The sequence below is a fragment of the Danio rerio genome, chromosome 16 (assembly GCF_052040795.2).
Source record: "Danio rerio strain M-AB ecotype USA chromosome 16, GRCz13ab, whole genome shotgun sequence".
Classification (NCBI taxonomy): domain Eukaryota; kingdom Metazoa; phylum Chordata; class Actinopteri; order Cypriniformes; family Danionidae; genus Danio; species Danio rerio.
This window is the reverse complement of record NC_141036.1, coordinates 44,879,797-44,895,948: the sequence shown is the minus strand read 5'-3', so window position 1 is coordinate 44,895,948 and position 16,152 is coordinate 44,879,797. Positions and strand designations below refer to the sequence as shown.

Below are 16,152 nucleotides of genomic sequence, written 5' to 3'. Positions count from 1 at the left end.
TGCCATTACATTTAGGTTTAGAATAGAATATTATACATGTTAATTCTGGTTTGTCCAAGCGGGAAAATGGGTCAAATTGAGCACACTATTTTTGGATCATGGGTTGTATCCAGGACTTATGATGGGAATATGTTTACCCTTTTCTTTTCTAAAATATGCTTTAAGTTTATATTATTAATCTGAAAAAGAAAAGTCAGGTTAAAAACACTGCACTGTGGAACATTAGCATAGTGAACTCATCATAGACTACCTTTAAAAAGTTTGGGGTTGGTATGACTTTTTTTTCACTGTCTCTTAAGCTTGCCAAGGCTACATTTCTTACAATGATCAGTGGTTAAACAGTTGTACCATAAATATTATTGTAAAAGCCACAATACTCCTTTTAAAATACTTCAATGCATAGAAAGCTCTAAAGAGCAGCATAAATGAAAGGCATCCTGACCCCAAGCTTTTGAACAGTAGTTTAAATGCAGAAAAACAGTAAGCTAAAAGTAGTATTAAAGTATGCGGTTCCAACAAGATAGTACAATAGACTTGCAACTTTCAAAGCCATCAAGTGAACACAGTGCAGACCCACACTACAACAAACAGAATCTGAAGACAGTGCCAAGAAAACACTCTCCTCAGAATAAGATTTTAAAAATTTGAATTTAAAGGACAGGAATATACAGTCACAGGCCATTTTATTAGGTACACCTTGTTAGTATCTGGATGACCTTCTTGCTGTGAGGCGATTGTGCTTAAAACATATGATAATAAGCGAAATGTAATCTTGATATGAGAGCCAGATCTTCCATGATGAAAATTTCCCATTCAACAACATTCAAAACTTTCTGCGCTGGATTGATATTTAGTGACTGTGGAGGCCATTTTGCGTTTACTGAACTAATTGTTATTTACAAGGATCCAGGTTGAGACGAATGGAAGTTTGTGGCAAAAAGCAATATCGTGTTTAAAGTAGCAATTAGAAGGTAAGCACACTGAGGTCATGAAGGGATGGACATGGTTAGTAACAACACTTAGGTAGGCTGTAGCGTTTAAACGGAGTTGGTAGCAAGGAGCCCAAAGTTGCCATTAAAACATTAAGACACCATTACACCAGTCCCTTGAACCAAACCTCATCAGACCTGAAAACATTTCTCTAATCTTCTACCGTCCAATTTGTGGTGAGCCCATGTGAACTGTGGCCTCAGTTTCACATCTGCTTCAAAGTTTTGCATTCAGAGATGCATTTCTTTATACCTCAGTTGTTACAAAAGTAGTTATTGGAGTTACTGTTGTCTCTCTATCAGATTAAACCAGATTGGTTATTCTCCTCTGACAAAATCAAAGCATTTTTGTCCACAGAAGTGCTTCTCACTGGAAATTTTCTCTTTTTCTGACCACTGCAAATCCTACTGATCACTGTGTGTGAATATCAGAGATCAGCAGTTTCTGAAATACTCAAAACAGCCCGTCTTGCACCAACGAACAAGCAATGTTTAAAAGTCACTTTTCGTCCTCTTCAGAACTTCAGAAAATCCTCTTGTCCAAGTCATATAAATATGAAGCTGCACAACGCCTTAACATTTTTGGTGTCTGTTAAGTTGCTAATATCAAACTGAAAATAGCAGTTCCTTATATCATGTTTTCATTTTATTGTCAAGACGAGAATGAGGTTATAAAGTACATTGTTCCATTTGAAGATTTACCCAAAGTGTTTGCTTTTCATATCAAACTTGCGAAGTCTGAACTTAAGAAAAGGGCGCAAGACTGAACTTTGTGTATATTAAGAAAAAGCCCCAATCAGATAGACGACTGTCGGCAGCCACACCTCAGTTTTCCCCCATCCACACTGACACGGAGCAGCAGCATTTTAAAACCAAAACGGTCTTTTTAACGTTTCCAAAACGCTCCATTTTCGGGACTCGAAAACTCCGGGGATGTGTGGACGTAACCGTAGCAAAACATACGTGTTTAAAAACAAAAACGTATTAGTGTAAACGGGGCCTATGATGCTGTCATGTAATTGGCTAATCAGCAGCCAGTCTGAGCAGTTGAACAGGTGTACCCATTAAAGTGACCGCTGAGTGTATGAGAGTTGTGTTTTCCAAAGTCAGAAGTTCACAAAACTAAAGTCATTTTTCCACTCCATGGTATGATGTGGTTTGGTTTGGCTCACTTTTGGGGGCTTTTTCACTGCTTTCTGCACCCATTTCCACACTTTTTAAGTACCACCTCTGGTGAGGATCCACGCAACCTAAACCATTACCAACACATGACATATACACTGCTGATCAGCGATTGGTCAGAAAGAATTGTCACTAACAGTGTCATTGAATTCGCAACACAAGACACCAAACCAGCTAGATTTCACTAGTAAGAAGCAGCCACTGCTGTATTGTTGGTTATTATATCTTAATAGTTTTTATACCAATCTAGAAATTTGTCTAAAATTTGATCAATTATGTAACAGCAGTAGAGGCAGCGCAACTATAGCGATAATCCAACCCACTTTAAAGTCAGCATGAAACCAAGGTTTGCTCTTTTTTTTATTTGTATATAGTAGTGCTTGTTATACGCAATGTATCTGTGCACTTGATTATATGGTTAAAACTAATTTTGCCTTCAAAATCTTTAATCAAATACCATAACCTTCCCTCTCCCCTTGAAACAACTTTTCTTCTCTAATGGTCACATGAAATGCCTTTAGGGCGTGTCTATCAGTGCTGGTCTCGTTTCTGCCCCGCCTTTGCAGAAGCCAGTGGCTCAAATTAATCTAACACGATTTGTAAAATTTTACTCCTCGTTCTCATTATTATCAGGCATTTGAAAACATCCAATGGTAATTCTTGTGGATGGAAATCAGCCTGGCAAACAGGCATTCAAATATTTTCTTCCATTTTGTTAGCAGCGCCAATCTTCCAATGATCCAATCAGTTCCCAAAGGAAAAAATCATGCACTGCCTTATATTTTTCTCATTTCAGAAAACAATTCATTAGTCAAAATTGGTGTGACATGGACGTTAGGACTGTCTTTGAATTTTAAGTAGCACTAAATTGCAGTGGAAATGCAAACAGAGCCGAAAAAAACAAATCTAAGTGAGCTGAGCCGTGCCAAACCATATTGTACCACGCAGTGGAAAAGTGGCTTATGTGTTATACAAGTATACTGCCAAAAGGACCTATAATGCAAACTTAAATTCTGCACATAGTAACGTTTTATTATTAACTAACCAATCACGGTATGTGCTGAAGAACCAGTGTGAATATATGCTAGATTTCTGCTGTTCAATACCAGATGAACATGTGTTACATTTCACTCCAGGCACCATAGCATTTTTGGTGAAGCTGTCTGCATGTGTTAACCTAAAAATAACAAAGCATAACAGTCCACAAGCATCACCTCCACCACGTTCGCCCACTGCCGGGAAAGAAAAATGGTTTCTTACCGTCTCATCTGTGCAGATGGAATGGACTTGGGTGCCAAACATCACAGAGGTGAAGATGAGGAAGAGGAGGCCCTCAAAGCACAGGAGGATGAGGAGGATGACGGTGGCAGGAGGGGAGAAGGTACTGCACTCTGGGGTCAGGAGGGGAAAGGGAACAGCCTTAACTCAGATACAGTAAATGCTAGTGCAACTATACTATTCTAGCTTCATTTGAACTAATTCATTAACTAAAAGGGGGGGGGGAAGGGTTTGTGGTATGAATAACTGGAAGCACATCTATATTTGCATGCGCAAACTGGGCCACACAACACGCATGGAAAGCATCTAAACACATTAGCACATGGGTTAAAAGGTTTGATCTTTTAGCCAAGCCTGTCTAGGACACTGTTGTTTTTAGATTGGCATAATTGGGTCAACGATTAGATGTACCATTTTGGTGCTGCTGGCATTAAAATAAATTGAAATTTCAGTTGATCCAATCATAGTGTACATGGGTTTTTAATTATCATTGTTATTAATTAGCTATTAAAAAGTAAATTGCTGATTATAATTGAGATAAGAGAATACATTCATTATTTTGAATACATGGAAGAATAGGAATTGGACTTGAAAATGGCTTGTACTCATAAGACAATAAGCACAAAAGCAGCAAACACATTGCTTTAAACCAGGCATGTCCAAACTCGATCCTGGAGGGCCGGTGTCCGGCAAAGTTTAGTTCCAACCCCAATCAGACACACCTGGGTTAGCTAATTAAGCTCTTACCAGGCTTTCTAGAAACATCCTTGCAGGTATGTTGAGTCAAGTTGGAGCTAAAATCTACAGGACACCGGCCTTCCAGGAGCGAGTTTGGACACCCCTTCTATAAACAGTCATTAATCTGTAAATACAGCTCAGGACGTTCGCAGAAGATAACATTATTCTGCATTATTAGTTGTTTTTTAAAGGTAAATAAAGGTGTAGGTTATACAGTTCGTTGTTAATTGCAGAGCTATTCTAAAAAAGAAGAAGAAAAAAAAAACCTGCCAGATCTGAAAGAGATCAAGCCTGGTCATTTGAACCATTTAATAATTAGGCTCTGGAATCCAAATGTGAAAACATATGTCCTAAACAAATAAATAATAATAATGGTAAATGTAAAAACAACTAGAAAAAAAGTAACATTTTAATTTCATTTGTTAGGCACCAACATTAAAATATACTATAGCAGTTTACAAATACCATAGTGTTTTTTTAACCATAATAAAGTTAAAGAGGTTGCCCAATCAGCTAAAATGTTGCTGATATCGTTTTTTTGTACGGTATATATTGGACCATCAAAAACAGAGTTTCTGCAGGTTTCTTCAAATCAAATTTAAAGACTTTAAGACCCTTTTAAGACCATCATGATTTTTTTCTAACAGCCTGGTTACTTCAGTAAATAGTTTTTGTATTAATGGAAGATCATGTAAAGGGATGTGTTGCTTTAGTTTTTTTTTTTTCCCTGATTCTGTAATTTAATTTGGAGAATTTGCTGTAAAAATGTCTAACAGCTGTTTTGAATTGTATCTCTTTGCAATAAAAAAAACCCTTAAATATATGTACTGTATATAACCTCGGCTCAGTTGCCATTTCTGTGAGGAGTTTGCATGTTCTCCCTGCGTTCGCGTAAGTTTCCTCCGGGTGCTCCGGTTTCCCCCACAGTCCAAAGACATGCGGTACAGGTGAATTGGGTAGGCTAAATTGTCTGTAGTGTATGATGTGTGTGTGAATGTGTGTGTGGATGTTTCCCAGAGATGGGTTGCGGCTGGAAGGGCATCCGCTGCGTAAAAACTTGCTGGATAAGTAGGCGGTTCATTCCGCTGTGGCGACCCCGGATTAATAAAGGGACTAAGCCAACAAGAAAATTAATGAATGAATGATATGTATAAAAATAAGAAGTTTTGAGATGTTGGCCAGATTGGGTAGCTTTTCATAGACATAGGGAAATTACGACCTGTTTAAAATGATTTAAGACCTACAACACAGTACTTCAGTTAATTTAAAACTTTTAGGCCTAAAATTTAGCTTTTTAAAATGTAAACTTTAAGATGCTGCGGACACCCTGAAAAATGATTGAAGTCATGTCCATGTGTTGTGCGTTAAGTCGAAATATTGATTATGGTGACAGGTCTATTTCTATCCACCATTTTTTAAAAGGGACACTGAAAAAAAAACTGGCTCTCTTTTCAATAGTATCTAACAGTTTTTCCTGTTCACTTGGCGTTCACACAGTCACTGTTAAAGTAAAGATACAAAGCAACTAAAAAAACAAAAATAGAATATAACACTTACTGAACATTAAAGACCATGCTGCATGCTGGGCTCAACACACTAGTTTTAAAAGAATACAACCACATGTACACACACACACACAGGTTGCAAATTCAGGAAGAGCTTATAAAATGTTTAAAGGTGTCAAAACAATGGTAGAAATTTCTCTGTCACACACAAAAAAGTATCTGACTATATAAACTATAATGAGCACATCACTATGACCAAATCAACCATTTTACGGTCCATCTTTTGAAATAATGATCTTTATGGTTAATTTTATTTTTATTTCACAGCGAACACATGCTAAATACCTCCATAAAGAACTGCTCTCAACATTAAAGGGTAAGTTCACGCAATAATTTGTGTTCACAATTTTTTTTTAGCCTGCAAAGTTTTCTTGGTTTTTATGATTAGAGTTGAAACACATGGTAAATTGAGACAATGTTATGGTGCCTTTTCTAGACTTTGAATGTCTCGGGACCATTGCTGTTTATGGAGGACGAGAAAGCTCTCGGATTTCATCTAAAATATCTTAATTTGTGTTCAGAAGATGAATAAAGGGTCTCAGGGGATTAAACCAACATGATGAGAACATGATGGGAAACTAACCCTTTAGACATCATAATTAAACATTAAATTAAGCCTAAAAACTTCAAAACTCTTCTTCTTGAGATCCATCCTCATTCAAAGTGCATTTCTAACCTGCTTCTGCATAACTGCCCGAGTATTTACAAATGATCCTGAAATTCTTGATTTGCTGCTCGGGTAAGTTTTATTTAGTTTGACTTAGAAACTGAACTGTGCAGGATAATCAGTCCTCAGAAGCAGGGTTGAAAGTCTCGTCATTAAACATGAAAATGCATTTCTGATAATTATAAAAATCCAAAGTTGGACAAATTTTCAAGAAAAGTATAATTGGAGCTGTGATAGTATTTTGTGTCTATACTACAGAGCCCCTCTGTGCTCATTCACTTTGAATCCAGCTTACATCGTTTGGTTATAAACCCTCCACTTCTTCATTGCCTGACCTTTAAACACTCTTTAAACCAATAAAAGTGCCATTCAATTTACATAATATTGCATGTTTGTTACAAAAAACAATGCATTTTTGTCACACATCCTGTAAGAAAAATTGTAATTAGCCTTATCAAAGTGTTTAATCTCGGAAAAGGATGCAAAACTTGTTTTTTTTTTACACTGTAATGCATCAAATTAAATAAAACTAAACAAAATCACAAGTAAGTTCATGAGAATGTATTAAAAAGAATAACAACAGACTGTCTCTGTGAGTAGTTCTTATCTGTATGCAGAGACAGGACTTTTCTTTTTTTTCCCAGTAGATAACACTCTTAATTGCATGTTTGCACTCCGACCCTGTCATCTAGAGGTCACGTGGGTCAAGTTATCGGTCTTGCTAATAATAACTACAATAACAACAGCTTCTTTCACTTACTTGTCCAGTCATCTTCAAAGCAGTTGAGGAAATGAAAAACCACCATGACCAAGGAATGCAGGGAGATCAGGCAAATGTACATCTGAAAAACACATCAGCACCGGAATTAGATGTTTGTTTGTGATGGTTTACAATAGTCAGAATTCCTCATTTGTAAGCCCCTCTAGATTATTTCATCTGGAAAAAAAAATAAAAAATTTTAAAAAGTGGAATGCACTGATATGATTGTTTTGGCCGATACAATACCGAAATAAAACAATAGAAACCTTATAAACAATTCTGATATTAGTCAATTGGATACAGTATTATATATTACCAGCGAGTACTTTCTCCATTAAATTCATTTTACTGAATATGTATTGGATCCATTTAACATTCAACTTTAATTCAACAATCCCAACATTTAGAAAGAGGCACAAATTAAAGGGTCAGGAAACACCAAAACACCTTTTTTTGAGCTGTTGACCATCATATACCTGTCCCACGCTGCTAAAAAAACACTATTAGGACACACATATTTCCCTAAAAAAGTGAAAATTGGTTGTATTTTTTTGTGGTTTCGAGCAAATTCTTTTGAAAATAAATTTTAAAGCAACTTCATGGCAATGAGATCCTTGTGTAAATTTCAGCGTGTAGACTGGACGCCCCTACCAACGTAACGTCTTTAGGTTTTTAGCATTAATTCATGAGGAAGACTTGGTTCGAACCAATCAGCGCACTTTGTGAATAAGATGCAACTTCAATAATATGCATGATATAGCTTTAAAGTTTTACCCATTACAGTGTTTTGAGAGATGCCACATTGTTTTGCCAACCGTAATTAAAACAAGCGGAAGAAGAAGAATTGTTTGGAGACATGGGTCATCAGTGTTGTGTTTATAAATGTGCCGCAACGAAAGTTTTGTTTCCATTTTCCCACAATGAGAGCACCACTGCGTGTGGACCCACATTTGTGGATTACATTGGTCTGTAAACATGCAACAAAAATATGTTTGTAAGGAAAACAAGAGCTTTTTGCATCTGGAAATAGTGAAATCCGGATTTGCCACTTTTAAAAAAAGACCCGGTTTTAGTTGGTGTTGATTGTCCTGTCTCTACAGACTAGGTAAGTGTGTGATCAGTGTTCTTAGTTTGTTTATTCAGAGACAAAAGTTAGTTAGTATCGTCAACAGTACTCTTTCAGTTTTTAAAGACATTCCTTAGTCAAACTGATAGTTACTAAGGTGACTGTAATATCACTACAATATTATGGACTGAAAGATCTGCTGTAAATGCTGCTCTCCGAATGTACACATGTAAAGAACCTTTATCAAACTTTTTTTTTAACCTTTTTTTTACCTTTATCAAACTATTACCGTCATGTGGGATTTTCGCTGCATTCTGTGACAGAATAGTCTATACACACACATACAGCTGTTTGACGCTATTCTCTTCACCTACTGAGAAATGTTTTTTTCTCCAATATGGCATACGGTTTCAAAAATTCTATTAAAACTTCACTCTTCCAGCAGTTCCTCGCATCCAATATCTCGTTTGTCACAGGGGACATGCATGAAATGTTCCTGAATGAAAGTGATAGAGCCAAACTGCAGTTAAAGTCGACAAATAAAGAATGAAACACCCAAATTACATGAAACTCGGGAAGAAATGTGGATAACGTCGCAATGTTGCAATGATTTTAATTGAATTATGTGCTATAATATGCCAAATGTGATCATAAACGGAACATTCAAAAAGCAGCTCATGTAAACACCTTAATCATAATATTGTCTTATTCAGATTAAGGCAAATCATTTCATTACTGATGTCCATGTAAACGTAGTCACTGTCTTTCTCCCCTGCATCTATGTTGACGCTGTGAAAATCAGCTGTAGTGCATGTGCATGTAGTACATATACTGAAACTCCCCTTTTCATGCAAACTAGTCCCTCTTTCATCACTTGACACTCCCACCTAAATAAAGCTGGACTCACCCACTAAAATGAATGGAAGTGAATGAGAACGGAAGTCTTGACCTAATAAAATTCAAATGGCTGCGCCCACTCGTACGCGAAGAATAAGGTGAATAGCAGACACTGTAAAAAGGTCATTCCCAGCCACTTGACTTTTCTGACAGGGTATTAGAGTGTCAAAATGTTGTGGGACTGCTATACAGGAGTTAAGATTATGGATTATAGATAGCGAAATTTAGTGGTTTTTATTTAAGCGTTTTATATATATATTTTTTAAACATGACGGTAAAAGTTCTTAATGATTGCAAAAAATACTCATTTGTGCATCTCTTTCCATGTGCCGCCACGTTGCTGCTGTAGCTGGTGTATTCTGGGAAATTTTCATACCCCATGCTTTAAAACAGAGGTCACCAAACTTGTTCCTGGAGGTCCGGTGTCCTGCAGATTTTAGCTCCAACTCTAATCAAACACACCTGAACAAGCTAATCAAGGTCTTACTAGGTATACTTGAAACAACCAGGCAGGTGTGTTAAGGCAAGTTGGAGCTGAACCCTGCAGGGACATCGGCCCTCCAGGACTGTGATTGGTGACCCCTGGTTTAAAGTGTGGTCCTGAAAAATCTGTTTCAAGGGGTCTCTAGCTTTTACCCTCAGCCCTATGCCTTTAAGCTAAAAAGAATTGGGACACCCCTACCCCATCACGTGAACGAGCAAACAAGGGGAAGGGCTAAGGGGTAGAATTGGGATTGGGCCAAAGTGTACTTTGAACATCTGTGCATTTGACTGCATTAAAAAAAAAGTGTACACTTATAATGTTGGTATGTTGCAGCATTGTTAGAAGTGTGCATTACAAGCATATTTCACTACTTACTGTGAAAAGCACAAAGTACTTCTGGTTATTTTCCCCGACACAATTGTTAACCCAAGGGCAATGATGATCCATCTTGCGTATACAGCGCTTACAAACACTAAAAGCAGATTAAAAAGTGCAGAAAAAGAAGAGAGGAAAGAAAGTCACCAAAACAAGAGAATGACAGCTGTTTCTAACTTAATCAGTGGTTTGAAGAAAAACATTCAGCTTCATACTGCAACATTTCTAAAAACATCCCAAATGTAGCGCACACACACACACACACACACACACACACACACACACACACACACACACACACACAAAAAGAACCTATTAATATGATCATGATGAATACGAAGCATCTACGCCTCCATATGCTCCTCTCTCACCTGCAGTGGTGAGCTCTATCCGGCTTAATACTGCAGCACTTGGGACATTTGTAAACCACCTGGCCTGGCTTCAGCTGCAAGCTCTCGATGTACTCCTTGGTGGCATTGCCCTTTGGCACAGCTCCCTAAGAAAACATCAGGCAACTCAGCAACGTTTGAATAGTGTATGGAAAACTGCATTTTGTTCATGGCATGTCTTATGCTCTGTTATCTGCTAAGATTTGATACCAACTCAATTCAAACTAATATTAGTTTGTTGGTTTATAGTTCACATGAATGGCACTGTAGGATTTTATCTTGGCTGCCTTTATCCATGCACAATCAAAGCATTTATTATTGTGTGTAAAACCTACAGGGTCGGTGCACATGGCTCTGAAATGCGAGGCCAAGGCGAGGAAGGCCAGGCTGTTGAACAGGGTGCCGTTCACCAGGCTGTATGTGAGGTTTTTGGATGGAATCAGCATGACGAACAGCACAACGAACTCAGCGAAGAAGACGAGAAACCAGGTGATGATCGCACACACGATACCACAGGCGTCTTTGATGAACCACATGCTGTTCTGACGCTCATGACAGGAAGGAAGACACTGTGGGGGCTGAAGGCCACTGGCCTGCCTCTCGACGTCCCTGAAGCGCGGCACTGGACTTCTCATCCTACCACAGAGATGCCATCCTAAAGAAAAACAGACAAAGATGGATACACTCTTAAAAATAAAAACTTTTTAAAAGGACATTTCTGAAAATATTATAATTAAAAATATATATATTTATTTATTGTCATGTCAGCAACAAAGGCTATTTTCATGGCAGGAGAACTGTGTTGGCTCAGTCCCTTTATTAATCAGGGGTCGCCACACCACAATGAACCACCAACTTATCCAGCATATGTTTTACACAGCGAATGCCTTTCCATGTGAAACCCATCACTGGAAAACATGGCAGGAACCTTTCATTACTAAATATACATTTAAAAACAACAAACAAATGAGTACATAAATTAAATAATATTTAAGTTAATACATGATAAAAATTCTAACATTTTTTTCTGGTGACACTTTGCTAAAAATAACCTTAAGAGAGTTAATTTTAATAGAAAAAGCCTTCTGCAGTCATTAAAAGCAGGTCAGTAGAATGTCCTTTATTGTAAGAGGAAGTGTGCAGAACAAACACTGAGTAGGGTCTTCACCTTTAAACCAAAAACTTGAGTTATTTTTGTGTCCAATACGACATCTGGTAAAAATATAGCATCCCCATTCGCATACTATCTGTCCTAAATAGTATTTGATCATGTCCCAAATCGTAGTATGTTGAAAAGAGTTTGCCAGAGGTTTCCGGATGGTTTACTACTTCCGGTCAAAACTTTAAGTATAGAACCGTCCAGACTCTAACCGCCGATATTGGCCACAATACATTGTGCGTTGAATGTGAATTCGATTAGAACTACAAACGCAGGTGAAAAGTGTCAATAAACTACAAACATAAGAGAAGCGTGAGACCAACTGTTAAGTAGAGAGGCTTCAGTAAAGATATTTGTATTGTATAACTGTTCATTAATATCTAGCCAACTGGAAACTATTTAAATCGCATTTTCTGTGTTATAATTCATCTGCAACAACAATACTGAACTTATATAAAGATGTGTTCAGACATTAACATCTGAATGGATAATTATCCAAAGACTTGAGGAGATTTCTCTGCATGAAAGACTTGTGAATGGGAGATTAACCTGCTGCTGCTTCTCCTAAAAAGGAAAATAGGAATAGGAAATATGAATAGGAAATTGAATATGAAAGAAATGTGGATGATGTGTGGGTGATTGACATGGCTCATAACTAAGCAACAGAACGATCTGTTAACGAGAAAGTCGTATGCCCCAAATCTTGCATACTCTTCTGTTAGACACTCAAAAGCATAGATTTTTCTTTCAGAAAAAAGGTACATATTTTTAGGGCATAGTATAAGTATGCGAATTGGGTCGCAGCACTAGTCTTAACACATTAAAACTCTGTTTGAGATTTCAGGTTGTGTTTAATACTATTTGTTATTTTTCTATGTATCATACTCCTCCTGCCACTTATTTAAAGTGTAAACATTAATAGAAGGTCTGATCTCTGAGGGAGTGATTTGACATTTGTTCACCACTCGTTTCAAAGCTTGTTCTAAAAGGAAACATTTCTTATCGTGAAGAAAATTAATCTAAAGAAATTAATTAATCTTTTAAACAAAACAATAAAAAATACAACTTTTATGGAATGAAAACTCTCCAAGTTTTTCAGTTTCTCTGGATGTCCAAACAACACAACACGGCATGTTAAATGGTATCTTTTCTGTGTTTTTTGTCCAAACCATCTGCAATGGCGAAGCATAAAATTTCTATTTTTGAAATTCTTTCAATATCTGCGACGTTGCAGCAGAACAACACCCAATACTAATATGGCAATGATCACCTCAGGTTCAGATTATGTGCTTTATTCAGTGTTAAATGCTAACAAAGTGAGTTTAAATACCATTTTATGTGACATGTATTGCCATACTGAAAGCAAAAGCATATAGTTCACCTCAGATATTGAAAATAAAATAAATAGCAAACGGTTTGAAAATGAAAGTCAGAACTGTGACGGCAAACAAACATCAGTCAATCAGTAGCACATTGATAATGGTAAAGAAGTTTATTATGTATTAGATTAAAAGCCTTTACCATTTTGTTTGTGCGGTGGCTGGCATTTGAATGTTTAAACGCATTTTGAATTATGTGCTTGAGTAAAATTTAATTGTGATTTTATATAATGTGCAATTACTGAATATTTCCTCCAAATTTTAAAATAATGTTTAAAATAAAGTGTTTTCTAACTATAAAAGGCATATTTTCAAAAGTATACTAACAGTTTTAAAAGTATATTAAAATTTACTTTAGTCAACACAAAAACAATGCTTCCACTTCAGAAGGTTAAGAAGATCAATATTTGGTGGAATAACCCAGATTTTTTTCAATTGAAAATGTGTTTTATTCTGATCAATTTGTCATTTTTTTTTATAAAAAAAATATTAAAAATAAAAATCTGATGTAAAAAAAATATGTTTAAAAGCGCCAAAATTCAGTTACTTTGAATCAGTTGTTCATGATTTGTTTTTTTGCCCACTGAAGCTAAGCAGGGTTAAGTATCTGGATGGGAGACCACATGGGAAAGCTAGGTTGCTGCCGGAAGTGGTGTTAGTGAGGCCAGCAGGGGGCGCTCAACCTGTAATCTGTGTGTCCTAATGCCCCAGTATAGCGACGGGGCCGCTATACTGCTCAGTGAGTGCAGTCTTTCGGATAAGACGTTAAACCGAGGTCCTGACTCTCTGTGGTTGTTAACAATCCCAGGATTTCCTCCCAAAAAAAAAAAAAAATAAATAAATAAAACAAAAAGAGTAGGGGTCTCACCCCGGCATCCATGTTTAAAGTCTGTGTACTAACATTAAAACTTCTCAACTTGCGGAGGTGACTGAGGCGCTGACTTGCCTTCTTATAAACAGCCTCTACATCAGGGGTCACCAAACTTGTTCCTAAAGGGCCGGTGTCCTGCAGATTTGAACGCCAAACCGTAATCAAACACACCTGAACAAGCTAATCAAGCTCTTACTAGGTATACTTGAAACACCCAGGCAGGTGTGTTGAGGCAAGTTGGAGCTAAACCTTGCAAGGACACCGGCCCTCCAGGACTGAGATTGGTGATCCCTGCTCTACATCAGAGGTCTCAAACTGGATTCCTGGAGGGCCACAGCTCTGCACAGTTTTGCTCCAACCCTAATCAAACCCAGCTGATCAGACTAATCAAGGTGTTCAAGACTACTAGAGACTGGAGTTGGAGGTGGTTGGAGTAAAACTATGCAGAGCTGCGGCCCTCCAAGAATTGAGTTTGAAATCACTGCTCTACATTACTATCAAAATTCAGTTTATTGTCAATAATTGTGCCTAAATATTTAAAAAAATTGATACCTGCTCTACTATTTTTACATTTATGATGGTTTAAATAATCTAGTATCAACTGCTCTTATTTGACTTCCCAGACATAGTTCTTTTGTTTTTCCAATATTAAAATTTAATGAACTTTTACATTTGGTTTTTGACAAAGAGAGAGTGAAACAAGCTTGAGATCCTCTGATTTTGGAGACACAACAGAAGGTCATATTTAGTGGACGCAGCAGTATAGAAGCAGCAGCAGTTTCTCAGATACAGTCACTTGAGCACAACCAACAATGTCAACAGAGGACACACTGTAGTTTCAGCCCTTTTTCTTTCCTTCATGGCCCTTGAATACTACAACCAACTTTTATGCCTAATGCTGCAATTCCTACCTACACTGGTTGATAATAAGACAGTCAGGCATTGTTCAAGAGTGCCACACAGTATTTATCTCTAATAGCATTATGCGTTTTGGTGTAAAAATCATGTTTTTCACCAACCAGCACACAATCTGGTTTAATAACAAGTCAAAGCAGCAAAAAAAACAGGACAGAGTATCACAATGGCGTAAATTACGCATTGACTGTGCCAAGACGTCTTCAATTACACATAACATCCAACCCAGATAGCAAAATACACTCGGGCCAGTTCCGGCAAGATTGTCGCCTGCCGGAGACTAACCCCTCGGCCCAACTTCGGCTGCCGGACTCGGGCCGGATGCCTGTGGACTCACTGCCCGATTCCGGCCCGAATCAAGCGGGCCAGATGCGGCGGCCGTAAGCGAGCCGAAGCTGCGCATCCGCGCCGGAATCGGCGCGAGCGTAATGTGCGCTGCGGCCCTGAGCTGGCGCGACTCCGTATTTATACACCTTATAAAACCTTTTGGTATTACATTGGTACTTGATATATGGTATTACAACCATTTGAATTTATATAACAGCAAACACAGGCTATAATGTAAACACAAAGTGTAAGCACTGCGTTTAACCTTTGAATAAAGTGCAAACTGCATACATATTCTGTAACGAAAATAATCAGACAAATGACAAAATAAATAAATGTTAAACGTTTATTGATTGCATGAAAAAAATAGTACTAAAATTTTATAAATAATTTTGTAGTGCACAAGAATATCAATATAAAAACAACAATAAAACAACACAATAAAGACACACAGAAAGATTTAAACAAAAACTCTAAAAATTACACACAAACACAGATGTTTTTTAAAACAACCCTGTTTTCCCAATAGACTTGAATTAAAAATTTGTAAAAAACAGCTAAATTTTATATAAACCTAAATATAGAAACCAATTTAAGATATAGCAAGAAACATCTTAAAAATACCAATGACAATCCGTAAAATATCCAAGTCAAACTTGTAAAAAGTACTGCAGAATTCTGAAGAAACATCTTGAAACATTTTTTAATAAAACATTAAAATAATAATAAACAAACAAATATATATATATATATATATATATATATATATATATATATATATATATATAAATAATTGCAGAAGTATAAAGTCAAACTTTTTTTTTTAAATAAACTTGAACAAAATCAATTGAACAAACAGCAAGACATGAGTGAGATGATTATACATTTCATGTATATACACGTCTTGTGCAATTTTATATTTATAATTTTATTTGTATTACATTTATTAAAAATGTATCAAGATGTTTCTTCAGAATTTGGCGCGCACACATACATACACATACCATACATATATACACACACACACACATATATATACATATACATATATATATATATATATAAATGCAAATTAAAGAAACAAATTGTTCAAGTATCAGGGAACATCCTA

General features: G+C 36.8%; 1 protein-coding gene across 5 annotated transcripts in view; it reads right to left on the bottom strand.

Annotated features, from left to right (window-relative positions):
- Positions 1–16,152, bottom strand: part of zdhhc3a (zDHHC palmitoyltransferase 3a) — a 32,858-nt gene that overhangs the window by 12,359 nt on the left and 4,347 nt on the right. For all 5 annotated transcript variants that reach the window (XR_015510384.1, XR_015510385.1, XR_015510386.1 and 2 more), the window contains 5 exon segments: positions 10,726–11,045; positions 10,373–10,497; positions 10,002–10,098; positions 7,180–7,261; positions 3,432–3,562 (listed from right to left, as the gene is read on the bottom strand). Coding sequence is in view for 1 of the 5 variants with exons in the window: in NM_001002725.1 (NP_001002725.1) it covers positions 3,432–3,562; positions 7,180–7,261; positions 10,002–10,098; positions 10,373–10,497; positions 10,726–11,025 (735 nt within the window). In the remaining 4 variants the exon portion in view is untranslated.